Below are 15,240 nucleotides of genomic sequence, written 5' to 3' on the forward strand. Positions count from 1 at the left end.
TGGAGCAGGACAGCTCAGATAAGAGAAGGAAATTGCTTCAGCAGTGACCTGGAGGGGAAGGGAAATATCACTGCTGCTTCTGCAAAGGAAAGTGGGGGGGGGAGAGAAGGGAATGGGGCTGAGGGAAAATGCTGCTACTACTTCACAGGGACCTGGAGGGGAAGGGAAATATGCTGCTGCTTCTGCAAAGGAAAGTGGGGGGGGGGGGAGAAGGGAATGGGGTGGGGTGGGGGGAAAATGCTGCTACTACTTCACAGGATCTGGAGGGGAAGGGAAATATCACTGCTGCTTCTGCAAAGGAAAGTTGGGGGGGAGAGAAGGGAATGGGAGGTGGGGGAAAATGCTGCTATTACTTCACAGGGACCTGGAAGGGAAGGGAAATACGCTGCTGCTTCTGCAAAGGAAAGTGGGGGGGAGAGAAGGGAATGGGGTGGGGTGGGAGAAAATGCTGCTACTACTTCACAGGATCTGGAGGGGAAGGGAAATATCACTGCTGCTTCTGCAAAGGAAAGTGGGGGGGGAGAGAAGGGAATGGGGGGTGGGGAAAAATGCTGTTACTACTTCACAGGGACCTGGAGGGGAAGGGAAATACCGCTGCTGCTTCTGCAAAGGAAAGTGGGGGGGGAGAGAAGGGAATGGGGGGTGGGGAAAAATGCTGTTACTACTTCACAGGGACCTGGAGGGGAAGGGAAATACCGCTGCTGCTTCTGCAAAGGAAAGTGGGTGGGGGGGGGAAGAGAGACAGAAAGAAATACAGACAGATAAAAGAAGGCCAGGGAGAGAGACAGACAGAAAAAAAGACAGACAGGGAACCCGAGAGACAGACAGAAAGAAAGAAAGACAGACAGACAAAGGGTGCCAGGGAGAGAGAGAGAAAAATAGCAGGAGGGAGAGAGACAGAAAGAAAGGAAGAAAGAGACAGGAGCAGGGAGAGAGACATAAAGAAAGAAAGAAAGAAAGAAAGACAGACAGGCATATATTCTAGCACCCGTTAATGTAACGGGCTTAAACACTAGTGAAGGAAATATGCAGTTTGGATGGGCCTCTAAGGCTCTCTTTTTGCCACTGTATTATGTTTCTCTGTTCTTACCCTTGTGGGCTCTTGCTTACCTATGGACAGGTAGCCAAGCTGCGGAGTGAACTGGAAATGGTGAACGGCAATGTGCGTGTGATATCTGAGATGCTGACGGTGCTGGTCCCAGGACAAGTTGCCCCCTCTGATCTGGAGCTGCTTCAGGTAAAGGCACCCCATGTGGGCGCCGGAAGTGCTGTTGTGTCCTTTTGGTGTCCTGCTGAATCCTTTGGTCTTCTGATCATCTTTACTGCTCTCCTGCACCAAAGCAACAGCTAGAGCTCTTGACCACAAAACATTCATCTCCTCTCCTGCTGCACGGCTTATCTTCCGACAGCCTCGCTACACTCACCTTACTCCACTCCTCGATTCACATTACTTGCTCCCTGTCCGCCTTCACGTACACTTCAAACTCTGTACTGCATACTCCATCTAGTCTGCCCAGCATATACATAGTCTCTTGTGCCGTCCTTGTCATTTTCAGGGCATAGACTGTACAAGTCTGCCTAGCACTGGCTTAATTTATCAGCTGCTGGGGTTGCTTTTGGAAGTCTTCTTCAGCCCAATCGGATCCATCTATCCATAATGGGGACACAGGCATAGAGGTTTACTTGGCTCTAGCCTTCCCAACTACTGGGCTTGTCACTTAAGCACAGCTAAGTTCTTTTGATTCCATTCTCTTTCCATTTAGGTATCCTTTGTGCTTATCTAACGTATTCTTGAATTCTGTTACTATTTTCATCTCCACCTCCCGTGGAAGGGCATGCCCTCTCAGTGAAAAAGTACTCCCTAACATAAGTTGACCTCCCTGTAACTTCCATTCATGTCCTCTAATTCTACTGTTTACCTTTTTCCAGAAAAGGTTTGTTTGTTTTAATGTATCGTTTTTAGCCGCATAGATGGTTGATATGTGTTTTTATTTAAAATGTCCTTGCCAAAATGGTGCTTCATGGATTAAACTCCTGCTTTCATGATAAGATCTTGTTCTCTCTTGAATAACAACTGGCTAGCTTGAACATTTTGTCATTGTTATTCAAGAGAGAACAAGATCTTATCATGAAAGCAGGAGTTTAATCCATGAAGCACCAGTTTGGCAAGGACATTTTAAATAAAACACTGGACAATGTGGAACTGATTATCCAGGTTTTCGGGGCAACAAGGGCATTTGCCTGGGTTTTCTGTTGAAATAGGTGTTTGGTATAAGTTAGAGGGTGGTATATTCAATATATTTATAATATTTATGAAAAAAGTAAGGTTGATTAATAAATTATTAATGTTGTGTACATATATGTATTCTTCTCTTCTTCTAAATGTATGTTATGCATATTTATTAGGGATATCTTGAAAACTGATCCCCTAGGACAGGTTTAAGAACCACTGCTCTAGGGTATACACAGTCAGATCTTCAAGTCTCTTCTCATTGGATTTTTGGTGCAAACCCATATAGATTTTGTGGCTTTTCTCTGAACTGCTTCAAGTCTTTGTATGTCCTTAGCAAAATAAGCTTCCAAAACTGGACACAATGCTCCAAATGGGGCCTTGCCTACAGCTTGTGCGGGGGGCATAAACACTTTTTTTTTCTTTTGCTGGTTATGATCTATGTAGTCTAGCATTCTTCTGGATACAGCCACTGCCTTGTTACATTGTTTTGCTATCTTGAGTGCTGAGACATAATCACTCCAAAGTCTCTGTACATCTCATAAATCTCCTTTGGATTTCTGCAACCCAAGTACATCACTCTACATTTTTTCACATTAAATTTGAACTGCCAAACCTTAGACCATTCTTCTTATTGCTGTAGATCTCGGCTCATGCTTTCTACTCCATCTGAGCTGCCTATTTCTGTTGGAAATCTTTGTATCATATTCAAAAAGCAAACATTTCCCTCTAACCAAGTGGTCTCAAACTCGCAGCCCAGGGGCCACATGTAGCCCACCGGTATGTTTATCATAATTACAGCAAAATAAAAATAGTTTCTTGATCATATGTCTCTTTAGCTATAAATTACAATATTATTATTAAGACTTAGCCAAAAGGAAAGATTTATAAACTATAAAGAGTTTTATCTCATGCAAAATTGTCATTTCTTTAATAAGACATTAACTAACATTCCGGAACCCGAGGAGATCGTAAAAGGAGATCAGGATGAAAATCTGGTCCAACTAGAGATGAGCAAGGTGGATGTACTCAGGCAGATAAACAGGCTAAAGAGCGACAAATCGCCAGGTCCGGACAGCATTCACCCAAGGGTACTCAAGGAACTGAGGAACGAAATAGCTGAGCCACTTCGACAGATATGCAACCTATCCTTAAAAACTGGAGAGATTCCGGAGGACTGGAAAATAGCAAATGTCACGCCCATCTTCAAGAAAGGCTCAAGGGGAGACCCGGGAAACTACAGGCCGGTGAGCTTGACCTCGGTCCCGGGAAAGATGATGGAAGCGCTGATTAAAGACAGCATCTGGGAACACATTGAAAACAATGGGCAGCTAAAGTCGAGCCAGCATGGCTTCTGCAAGGGCAGGTCATGCCTCACGAACTTATTATACTTCTTTGAGGGGGTAAACAGCCAGGTGGATAAAGGGGAATCCATAGACATCATTTACCTTGACTTCCAAAAAGCCTTCGACAAGGTGCCACACGAAAGACTGCTAAGGAAGTTATGGAACCACGGGGTGCAAGGGGAGGTGCAAAAACTGGCTGGCGGGCAGGAAACAGAGGGTTGGAGTAAAGGGCCATTACTCAGACTGGCAATGGGTCACAAGCGGAGTTCCACAGGGGTCGGTGCTGGGACCGCTCCTGTTCAATATATTCATTAACGACCTGGAGGCGGGAACAAAATGTGAGGTCATTAAATTTGCGGATGACACCAAACTATACAGCAGGGTCAAAACCACGGAGGACTGCGAAGACCTCCAAAAAGATCTGACAACGCTGGAAGAGTGGGCCAAAAAGTGGCAAATGAGCTTCAACATAGAGAAATGCAAGGTCATGCATGTTGGGAAGAAAAACCCGATGTTCACTTACAAGATGGTGGGATCACCGCTAGGGGTGAGCAACCTTGAAAGAGACCTGGGAGTGATGGTGGATACAACATTGAAGGCGTCGGCACAGTGCGCCTCAGCTTCAAGGAAAGCGAACAGAATGTTGGGTATCATTAAGAAAGGTATCACGACCAGGACGAAGGAAGTCATCCTGCCACTGTATCGTGCAGTGGTGCGCCCGCACCTGGAGTACTGTGTCCAGTACTGGTCGCCATACCTCAAGAAGGATATGGCGGTACTTGAGAGAGTCCAGAGAAGAGCAACTAAGCTAATAAAGGGTATGGGGGACCTCTCATATACTGACAGACTGAAAAAGCTGGGGCTTTTCTCGCTGGAAAAGCGACGACTTAGAGGAGACATGATAGAAACCTTCAAGATCATGAAGGGCATAGAAAAAGTGGACAGGGACAGATTTTTCAAACTATGGGGAACCACAAGTACAAGGGGGCACGCGAAGAAATTGAGAGGGGAAAGGTTTAGAACAAATGCCAGGAAGTTCTTTTTCATCTAGAGGGTGGTGAATACATGGAATGCGCTACCAGAGGATGTGATAAGCAGAAGCACGCTACAGGGCTTCAAAGAAGGTCTGGACAGGTACCTGGAGGACAAAGGGATTGAGGGGTACAGATAAGAGTAGAGGTAAGGTTATAGGGATAGGATTAGAGGTAATTTGTAAAATTAGTCAGAGACCACTGTTCAGGCAGTGGGCCTGATGGGCCGCCGCGGGAGCGGACCGCTGGGCGAGATGGACCTCTGGTCTGACTCAGCGGAGACAACTTCTTATGTTCTTAACTATTTTTTTCTGAGGCCCTCCAATTACCTACAAATCCAAAATGTGGCCCTGCAAAGGGTTTGAGTTTGAGACCACTGCTCTAATCCAAGCATGTCAAATTTGCCGGCTGCATGCGGCCCACAACAAACATCTTTGCGGCCCAGCCAGTACAATCCAATAAGTCATAACTAGAGTCGCAAAATTTCTCCCACAATCCATGGGCACCGAGCAGTCACCTATCTAAGCCAGTCAAAAACAATGATACACCGTATAAGTATAACCAGTTGCTTATTCTTATTAACTACTACAATGCAAATGCCTTTGGTATCAGAGACAAGTTGACTGTGGTCCTTTTCCAGGATTTTTCTCTGTGAATATAGACATATTTTTTTAGCACGTCAACACTTTCCTTATGCTCTCCACATAATGGGCATTTGGCAGCTTTCAGTGTTACAATTCTTTTTCTAACTTTCCTCCTTTATCCAATATATCTGAAAAAAGTCTTGACACCTCTCCTAACATATCTAGCCCTTTTTTTTATTCTGTGCTTTTGCTAGTTATATTTCCCTCTTCACTTCTTTTGAGCTTTACCTGGTAATCTTGTCTGTGTTCTTCTTGTATTCTTCTATATTGCTTTTTCCTTTTTTTTTTTTTTTCAGGTTGTTTGGAAAACCATATAAATTTCCTTTTTCTCTTGCTGCTGTTCACTTTCCTTACATAAAAATCCACCATTATTCATAGTTTCTTTCAGCTTGAACCACTGCCCTTGCACATCTCCTTTGTCTACCCATCCTGTCAGCTCTTTCTTTCAGGAACTCCCCTATTTTGCTAAAGTTGGCATATTTGAAATCCAAGAACTTTGAGTTCTATGTATCTGCGGTCCGCTTTAACTCTTATATCAAATCATCAATTCCCTTTCCTTCATGAGTTCTGTTACTATTTGTCTGAAACCATCAGCACAATGTGCGGCGGCGGCAAAGAAAGCAAATAGAATGTTGGGCATGATAAAGAAGGGAATCACGAGTAGATCGGAGAAGGTCATAATGCCGCTTTATAGATCAAAGGTGAGACCCCACTTGGAATACTGTGTCCAACATTGATCTCCCAACCTAAAGAAGGATATAAAACTGCTGGAGAGGGTGCAGAGACGAGCAACAAAACTAGTAAAAGGTATGGAGAAAATGGAATACGAGGATCGACTTAAGAGACTGGGATTGTTTTCCCTCGAGAAAAGGAGACTGCGAGGGGATATGATCGAGACCTTCAAAATACTGAAAGGAATCGACAAAATAGAGCAGAAAAAACTATTTACGTTGTCCAATTTGACATGGACAAGAGGACACGAAATGAAGCTAAGGGGGGACAAGTTCAGGACTAATATCAGAAAGTTCTGCTTCACTCAGAGAGTGGTTGACACCTGGAATGCTCTCCCAGAGGAGATTATTGCGGAATCGACCGTCCTAGGATTCAAAAGCAAACTAGATGCACATCTCCTTACAAGAGGCATAGAAGGATATGGGTGACTAAAAATTACACCAGGTGTACACCTGACAGGGCCTCCGTGTGTGCGGATCACCGGACTTGATGGACCGAAGGTCTGATCCGGGGATGGCGCTTCTTATGTTCTCATGAGGTATCTCTCTACTTTCCAATTCTGCAGATGGGACATTCCCGTCCACATTAGGCAAGTTGAATTCTCCAAGCAACAGCCCTTCCTCTTTCATTCCCAGCTTTTGAATATCATTGGTCAGATCTTTGTCTGACTTAACTAATTGTGCCACCTGTGTAGATAACAGATTCAATCTTCTCTTCCTCTCTTCCCTAGGTTCCCTAAATTTCAACCACTTTAAATGTTTTTCACATGACATGCTACTCCTCCACCTCTTTGGCCTTCCCTATCCTTCCTAAAAAGATTATATGCTGATATTGCTGCCTGATATTTATGAGAGTCATTGAACCATGTCTCTGTGATGGGCTTTGGATGTTGTTGCTATCTCAAACATCAAGGCTTGCAAATCCTTTTTACTAAGGCTGTGAGTATTTGTGCTCATTACAAAACTGCGCTGTTCATCTACTTTGTCATGTCTCTTGATATTCCCGTGTTAACCCATTGCTTAAGGAAAAACACTGGTTGCCCATCAAACAATGTGTCAAGTTTAAGATTCTTTGGCTGATCTTTAAGGTATTTCATTATAGGCTTCCAGATTACTTACACTGTTTTAACTATCCCATTTACTCCACTTCATACAGTTGGGTCCTTAGATGACCACCGGTTGGTTTTACCCTCCCCTAGATACGTCCATTTGGAATCTACCCAACATTGCACTTTCTTCTTAGCATCCCATTTTCTGTGAAACTTTCTCCCTCTGCATATTTGTAAATAATCTTCTATGAATAAGTTTAAAGCAGTAGCTAAATCATGGTTTTTTAAACAAGCATTTGTAGATTAAGCACTTTGCCTCATGAGCAAAGGTGGCACACAATCCTGAAACAATCGATATTTAGCCAACTATATACACTGGCATTTTCAGCTGAAACCAAAATAAGGCCAAACATGAACCAAAGTCATAATCAAAACCCAAATTTGATCATCTTGTAATCCAAAGAAACATTGGATGGTGGGCTTGGAGCCAGGATTGGTAGAGAATGACATGGTGACAGAATTTGTCCCCATGGATAGCCATGGGAAACCATCCCTTGTCATTCATTAGAGTCTGTCTATCTCAACCTCAGTCAATCTACACCAGCATTCTTCAATGCAAGGTTTGAGGGTCAGTGGTTGTGCCCATTCATACTCTGATTTACCCCTCTGTCCTTAAAGAATGATTTGGGGAAGTTTTTCCACAGTTATATGTGGTGATGGTGACAAATTCTGTCACTGTTTTATTCTCTATGAGGCAGCAGTAGTTGCTAGTCCAAGTTCTCTCTTTACTGAATGGGTTTTTGACCAGTTCATCTGTCTCCTTTAACTTGGTGTTCATGTGGACAATCAACAGGGATTTTATAGAAGATATTCCATGAGCCAAAGTGGAAACAAGTGAATCTTAGTGAAGAATTGGCTGTGTGTGTGTTTTGTAAAAGCCAGTTCTAGCCCCTCTACTTGGGTAACAGTAGCTGCCTCAGAATCCGATGTGTAATAGTGTTAATTTGCAATCTCTCCCCCTATGTCCTATGGTCAGATCTTTGTTTCTAGAATTGCAGCACAAAAATGTTTTCAGTTCCCGCTGACTGACTAGGAGCAATTAGGGGCTCTGTCTTGCACTAGTTGCCGTTCTGGATACTGATTTTTGCTTCTCCACAGGAGCTGAATCGCACATGCCGAACAATGCAGCAGAGAGTGCTGGAGCTCATCCCCCGTGTGTCCAATGAGCAGGTGACAGAGGAACTACTAATTGTCAATGACAACCTGAACAATGCCTTCCTCCGCTATGAGAGGTACTGTGATGACCCCTTCTTCTCCCACAAACCCCCTCTGTACTCCCAGAAGCCCATGACATCTTTCTTTCTGGCTAAAAATGATCCTTCCATCCTTACTATTTTTTCTAGGTTTGAGAGGTTCCACTTAGGACAAGTGATGCCAGCTGCTGCTCCCAGCAAGGTATGGTGCTTCCATGGTGAAGACGAGTATGCAGTCACTGCTCCCTTCTTTCTAGAAATAGCATTGCTCCTCTCCTCGGATCCAGTTTATGTCATGTTCTCATGTGGTTGTTTAGAAGTCCCTGTTGTGCCAGGGAGTGTATCCTTCTCCTAATCTTCCCTGTGACCTTTCAGCATTTGTGTCACCACTGTTGGATGCTGGTGTATCCAGTACCTTGAATCAGTGGCCACATGCAAGAAAAACCTTCCTGGTGGCAATCAAAGATTCAGCCTGCAGCAGCAATGGATATTATGGGGTCCATGAGAACTTAGCCAGCTAGATCCAGACCTGTGAAAACTGACTGGGCCAACCAACTAAGTTCTTGAATTTCACTAGGTGGCTACTCTAGCTGGCTAGATTATGGGCAGGCCCGATGATAGAGCGAGAAAGTCAGTTAGGACGTTGGTGCTGATTTTTCAGCACTAGCTGCTAGCCAGGCTGACCAGATGTAGATGTTGGTGTAATGAGTCAGAACCTCTCTTTTTTCCATCAAGCCAGAATTCTGTATGGAATGTGGTAATAGCTTCCCCAAAATCCTTTTCTCCATACTGCCCAGAGACAGAATGGTGGGATAGCATCCTCATCAAAGAAAAGCCAGAAGGATACCTCCACAACAAACAAAGTCAAACACAAAAGTCGTGAAGAAGAGATGCTGTCAACCAGAAGTCTTTATTCATATGGACTCAACATGGCCAGTGTTTTGGCATAAGAGTGCCTTTTTCAAGAGTCAAACACCAGAGTTCTCAAAGAAGATACATATACACTATATTGCATACCCAACACAATATTGCAGCTCAAACACAGAAACGTGCAACTGACCGTGTTGAGTCTAGATGGGTAAAAGGAGCTCTTCAAAATTTGATCTTGGGTGGGTGGGAGAGGATGTAACAAGTTAGTACTGTAAATCAGTACCAACTGGGTAAGCCAGTTTAAATTCTGACCAAGATTTAAGCATATATTAAGCCATGCTTTAGCTGAGTATTTGTGGTATAAATAACGGGTTCTATTTATATGGTTGCAGGATTTTGAGAATCTCTCCCAAGTAAGTTTATTTTTTTCTCCAGTCTTGCTGCGAGCTGAATCTTGCAAGCATTCCCAGTTTGAGGGGTGATCATTTCCTTGTGATAATTCAACTGGGAGGGTGTGGCATAATGACATACATGTTAGAGAATGACATGGGGAAAAAATTTGTCTCCATCCTCGCGACCACCTTCCCTGCCCCGTCCCCGTGACCACTGTCCCCGCAGCATCCATACAAGCCTCGGTACTGCAATATTTAGCTTATTCCTTCCTTATAAATCAAAGTTCTACTGCTGAACTAGGAAAGATGTTCAACTGGCAGGGCTTTGTTTATAAATTTTATCAACACAACTAATATACTACTTTATCCTAAAGCAAAAAAGGAAATAAATAAATAGAATTTTTTTTCTACCTTTTGTTGTTTGGTTTCTGCTTTCCTCATCTTCTCATTCAATTCCTTCATCCACTATCTGTCTTCTCTCAGCATCTTCCATTTGCTCTGTTACTGTGCCTCTCCCTTCACCCTCCCCCCCCAATTGGTCTCGCTCCCATCTTCTTCCCTCCGCTCCCCCCATATTCTGGCATCTCTGTCTTCTTCCCTTCCAGTGTCTTCTCCCCACTCTTTGTTCTCCATTTCCCTTCAGCATCTTCTCCCCACTCTGTCTTCCCCATTTTCCTTCAGCATCTTCTCCCCACCACCACCCTTCCCTATCACCACATCACCGCCCTTCAGCACCCCTTGCGCAGCCCGAGAATCTCCCTCCTTCCCCCTTACCTTTGCGGTGCGTTAGTAAAGTAATTTGCTCAAACCGGCCGAGCCTGCCTGCAGTCGCATGTGTATGGGCGAAAGCTTCTCCTCTGATGCAACCGGAAGGTAAGGGGGAGGCAGGGAGGGAGATAGATTCGGTAGGTAGGAAGTGAAAGGATTAGGTCCCAATTACTGCCCCTCCCTCTCCTGTCATTTGCAAGACAGATGCATCTGGGGACATATCTTTGAGACAAGAAATTATCTCCGAAACATGTCCAGTTTATTGTCAGCTTTACCACTCTTTTATATCATTTTACATGAGTCAATGTCGTCAGCATGTGACATAAATACAAACCATATATGGATACAGGTCACATGAAACTTTAAAGAAATCACAAGCATCTTTCTATCTAAAGGCTGAAGTCCACAGGGGGCTCTGCATCGCAGACACTTTTTCTTATCTATAGCTTCTTGCAAATACAGCTTATGAAAACAATTGAATTCACTTCACAACAAGATAAGAACACATCTTCTCAAACATAAAATGGCCTTGTAGTATTTCAGAGAAGGAAAAACAAACAGGGTCTGGTTTTCTTACAGTTTCAAACATAGCCTAAGGAAAACTACAAGACGTGTCCCTTCAGGAAGGAGGGAGGGGGCTGCGTGCAATCGGTGACTGTGCGTTCCCTCCCTTTACTGCGGAGACAAGGCCATTCACCGCTCCACAGGGCAGTGGATGGCCTTCCCCATGCCCGCAGTGAGAACTTCTCCCCCTCCCCCCCCCCACCATTTCAGTGGGTTATCCGCAGCTAGCCATGGGTAACAGCCACCGTATCATTCTCTAATACATTTGTCAGTTGTTATATGGAATTTTTAATGATCAGCACAAAGAGGGACAGAGCACACTAAACAACAATTCAATAAAAATATATTGATAACAACAATACAGCGAAAAAAGCACAAAGAGCTTCAATGAATAGAGACTTGTCTTTATTGACTCAACATGAGCAGGGTTCGACGTACCTGCATCAGGGGTTGGCCAGTAAGCAAAATACGATTACCAAACTTTGGGGATCAGAATCAATCCTAAAGCCAGAGCACAGAGAACAATATCTTAGTCCTGGTTTGCCTAACTGATTCTGATCCCTGCTTATTTTGCTTATTGGCCAACCTCTGATGCAGGCGTTGTGTGTCGAAATGCAGCTCGTGTTGGGTCAATAAAGACAAGTCCGTGTTCATTGAGGCCTTTTGTGCTTTTTTCGCTGTGTATGGAATTTTTAGCCATTGAGGCATGAGGTAGAAACAGATTTACTCAGACAGCAACTATAGTTTTCGGCCACCTTTTCCCCAGGAGCTTAACTGGGATTGTGCTGAACAGTTATGGAGAGGAGGGTCAGCCACGGTCCTGCAAGAGCAATGCCCCCTCCCAATCCAGGAATCCCATTGCAACCTGTGCTTCCTGTCTCATTCAGAGACACTGGAAGAGATTACTGTAGCAGTGGAGCTAACACATCCAAGAGTTTCTGATCTTGGGGGAATAAGATCAGGCATAGTTATCAATTTGGGCTGCTGTTAAGATGTGTTGCTTTACAACTAAGTCATGCTATTTTAACACAGTGAGACCTGGTTACTAAAAACTGGGGTCAACAGTAAATTAACCTGACTTAATGGTAGCCCATGATGATAAATTCCCCCCTAAATGTCTGTGTAGTGGCAGGTGCCATTCGATTGACAGAGCTGGGAAGGAAGAGAGAGCAAGGGGGAGGAGGGCAGTGCTTAGAAGAGAAGTCAGCAGTGGTGCAAAGCCTGGACGTTCTCAGTGATCACCTGGTCTTATGGCAGTAGAATACTGTACAGTGTAGTGAATAACCAGGGCAGCTATGAAGCCTGGGGTAGGAGCATATACCTTGCTAATACTGTGGCATTTGTTTCCAAGGTACTGAGTGAGACAGAAGCTGCTTCCCCTTTGGTCAGCCTGGCTCCTGGTGCTCCAGTTGCCCAGTCGGATGTTTCTAGTTTGTCATCTCAGCTGGTGAGAATGCGTAAGTATTAGGACAGTTTTGTCAGGTACAAGGAAAAGAGTCTGCTTCCATCCCTCTTTCAACTTGTCTTAACTAGTTGGTCCCTTGGGTTCTGAAACCAACATATGTTATCTCACAAGGAACAATTACCACAACACGTGGGTTTTGGTAGAGTCCTGTTTAGATAAGCCTTGATATTTCTCTAGGTTCAACCTTTTCCTTTCTTTCTTCATGAGATGTGAGCTCGGATACAATGAGTGGAACCCTGCAGTCCCTGGAGGCTCCAGTGAAACCACAGGATGACTTTGACATGTTCGCGTTAACGAGGAGCAGCTCTCTAGCCGATCAGCGCAAGAGGTAGGTGTGAAACTTCCTCTTCTGTACCTATCTCCCAGCTCCTCTGTGGTTTCACTCTGCGTACATGGGGAGCAATTTGTAACAACCTTTCCATAATTCTGTTGACAACAGTGCCCTGCTAATCAAGAACACTGTATCCGCACTAAGGGCTAGATTCACAAAGCAAACCGATCGTGTACCGATCCCTTTGTGACCCGATTTTTCCTCGGACCCGATAAACTAACCTTTGTGCCGATCCGATTCCGATCCATGCATGCAAAGTAGGCAGGCAGCGATTCACTAAACAAAAATCTTGAACACCGACTGGGCTGGCCAATCAACAAGAAGCGACTGCTGGGGACCAGTCGCTCACGTCCTTTCTGACTGTCCTGCCAGCCCTGCAGCCCTTAAATAAACCTCCTCTCTGCTGCGACCTGCTCTCTGCCTCCCCCAACTCTCCTGCTCTCTGCTGCCCTTCCCTGCAATGTGAGTCCATATTAAACTGGCAATGGAAGCCATGTTCTTAAACATCTGAGTGCATCTCTTCTGCCGGCCTTGGCCCTTGGGTGTGGCTTGGTGGAAGGAAGCCAAAACCAGCTGTAATATATTATGCAGTTTTGGCAGATGCACTGTTTTTCCTTTGGAGGGCAGAACAAAGAATGTTAATGTGGAAACCACCCCCAATCAAGTGTGCTTGTATTTATTGCGCTTCCTCCCTCTGATATTTACATTTATACCCAGCTCAAACCTTTTTTGTCCACACCTACTATTCAAGAAAGGGTTCTGAGGGAAGACTTTCTTTTGGAGGACCTCTGTGAACACTCTAGAAGCACTAAAGGTCTCATTGCCTTTATAAATATATAATTTCCTGCTCTCAGCCCTATACCTTTCATAGAATTAATTGGGAACAGGCATTGGGGGTTTCTGTTAGTGACGACGATTGAAAAGTTATTGAAGGAGCATTGTTGAAATCCTCCCTAGTTGTGTCTGTTAAGTAGAATGCTATCATAGAGATGTACTGCTGCTATCTTATCCCAGCCAGATTGTACATTATGTTTCTGGGTGTCTCCTTTAAGTGTTGGAGGGGGTGCCCTGATCTTGAAACGATGGGAAATCTTTTGTAGGGCCGTTATAAGACTTGAGTATACTGGATGGCTATTCAGTCTTTGTTGGTTCGATTGAACTTGGCTATTCACTGGAAGCAGCGTCTGTGCCTTCCTTGGTTAAATGGATTACAGAGTAGAGGTCTGCACGGGAACGGGGATCACGGGAATCCCGCAGGATCCACGGGGGTCCCGTGGGAATCCTCCCTAACCCACGGGACTCCCACGGGGACCCCCCCTCTGGCCCACGGGACTCCCACGGGGACCTCCCTCTAGCCAACGGGACTCCCACGGGTGTGGAAGGCTTTGGAAGCAGGGTTCGTCCATATAATATAATGGACACATCAGCCTTAGTAAAAGAGGGGGTTTATAAGTTAATTACCTGAACAGAAAACAAAAAAAGGATTCCACCAAAGAGATTCCACAAGGAAAAAAGCAGCGTAAACACAAAAGAAACTGTGGGATTGATGATCCTGTCAGAAGTAATTGCTGATTTTTATGGGGACAGGCGCAGATGGAGGTAATTCCTTGTGGGGATGGGTGGGGACGGAGAGGATCCTGATGGGGACGGGTAGGGACGGACAGGATCTTGGCGGGGATGAGTGGGGATGGAGAGGATCCTGGCAGGGACGGGCGGAGATGGGTGGGATTTCTGTCCCCGTGCAACTCTCTATTACAGAGTTATGATATAGTTGTGATAAGATCATTTAATAGCTTTTAGGAACAGAACATTGTCTAAATGGGGAGGGTATTAGGAGCCTGTTTTTAGCATCTAGTTCTTACGAAGATGGGACCTTCTTGTATGGATACTCTTGACTCACTGAGTTTTGTTTGGGATCTGGAGGAAGGGGGACTTTTGTGGTATTAGATGGATTAATAACTTTTCGAGACAAGTAAAGTGGTGGTAGAGGTATTCTTTGCTGCTCTACTGTGGTGCAGTACACCTAATGTGTTTTCTGTTATGTCCCTTCCGGATTCCATATGCTAGGTGTTCAATCCCAACCCGCAATCCGGGAGTTGCAGAAATCCAACACTTTTCTGAGCACATGCTCCACCCCCTTAGCCTGAGAGCTAGCAAACATCTCCAGCTCCTTGGTCTGGTTGCAGAACAATGTGATACTCCAGACAGCTCTTTCCGACATTCGAATGCTGTCTATCCCCTGGCTTCTGATTTTCAGCAGGTTTTTGAACAATCTAAGGTAGATTTTGCTATGGCACAGGTTATCTGACACACAACCCTCCCTAGAGATGGAGGAGTGATGCTTAAGGACTCTCAGGATCCTAGGGTGGATATTGTGTTGGGAAAAAAAAAAGCTTTTTATAATGGCATCTTTAAGTATCAAAGTGGCGGTGACCACTTCCTTTGTGGTGCGAACCTGTCATGCCTGACTGCGCAGTGCATCCTCTGTGAAGGTGCATGCTTGTTATCCACTGAAGATGGATGGTGTGGATTATGTGGTGGATGCCCTTTATGATCTCATTCCCGT

General features: G+C 44.7%; 1 protein-coding gene across 5 annotated transcripts in view; it reads left to right on the top strand.

Annotated features, from left to right (window-relative positions):
• Positions 1-15,240, top strand: part of TOM1 (target of myb1 membrane trafficking protein) — a 188,556-nt gene that overhangs the window by 149,267 nt on the left and 24,049 nt on the right. For all 5 annotated transcript variants that reach the window (XM_033929580.1, XM_033929577.1, XM_033929578.1 and 2 more), the window contains exons 7-11: positions 1,121-1,237; positions 8,190-8,323; positions 8,435-8,486; positions 12,230-12,335; positions 12,551-12,671. In XM_033929580.1, coding sequence (XP_033785471.1) covers positions 1,121-1,237; positions 8,190-8,323; positions 8,435-8,486; positions 12,230-12,335; positions 12,551-12,671 — 530 coding nt within the window. The remainder of the gene's footprint in view (positions 1-1,120; positions 1,238-8,189; positions 8,324-8,434; positions 8,487-12,229; positions 12,336-12,550; positions 12,672-15,240) is intronic.

This window comes from Geotrypetes seraphini, chromosome 2 (assembly GCF_902459505.1).
Source record: "Geotrypetes seraphini chromosome 2, aGeoSer1.1, whole genome shotgun sequence".
Lineage (NCBI taxonomy): Eukaryota > Metazoa > Chordata > Amphibia > Gymnophiona > Dermophiidae > Geotrypetes > Geotrypetes seraphini.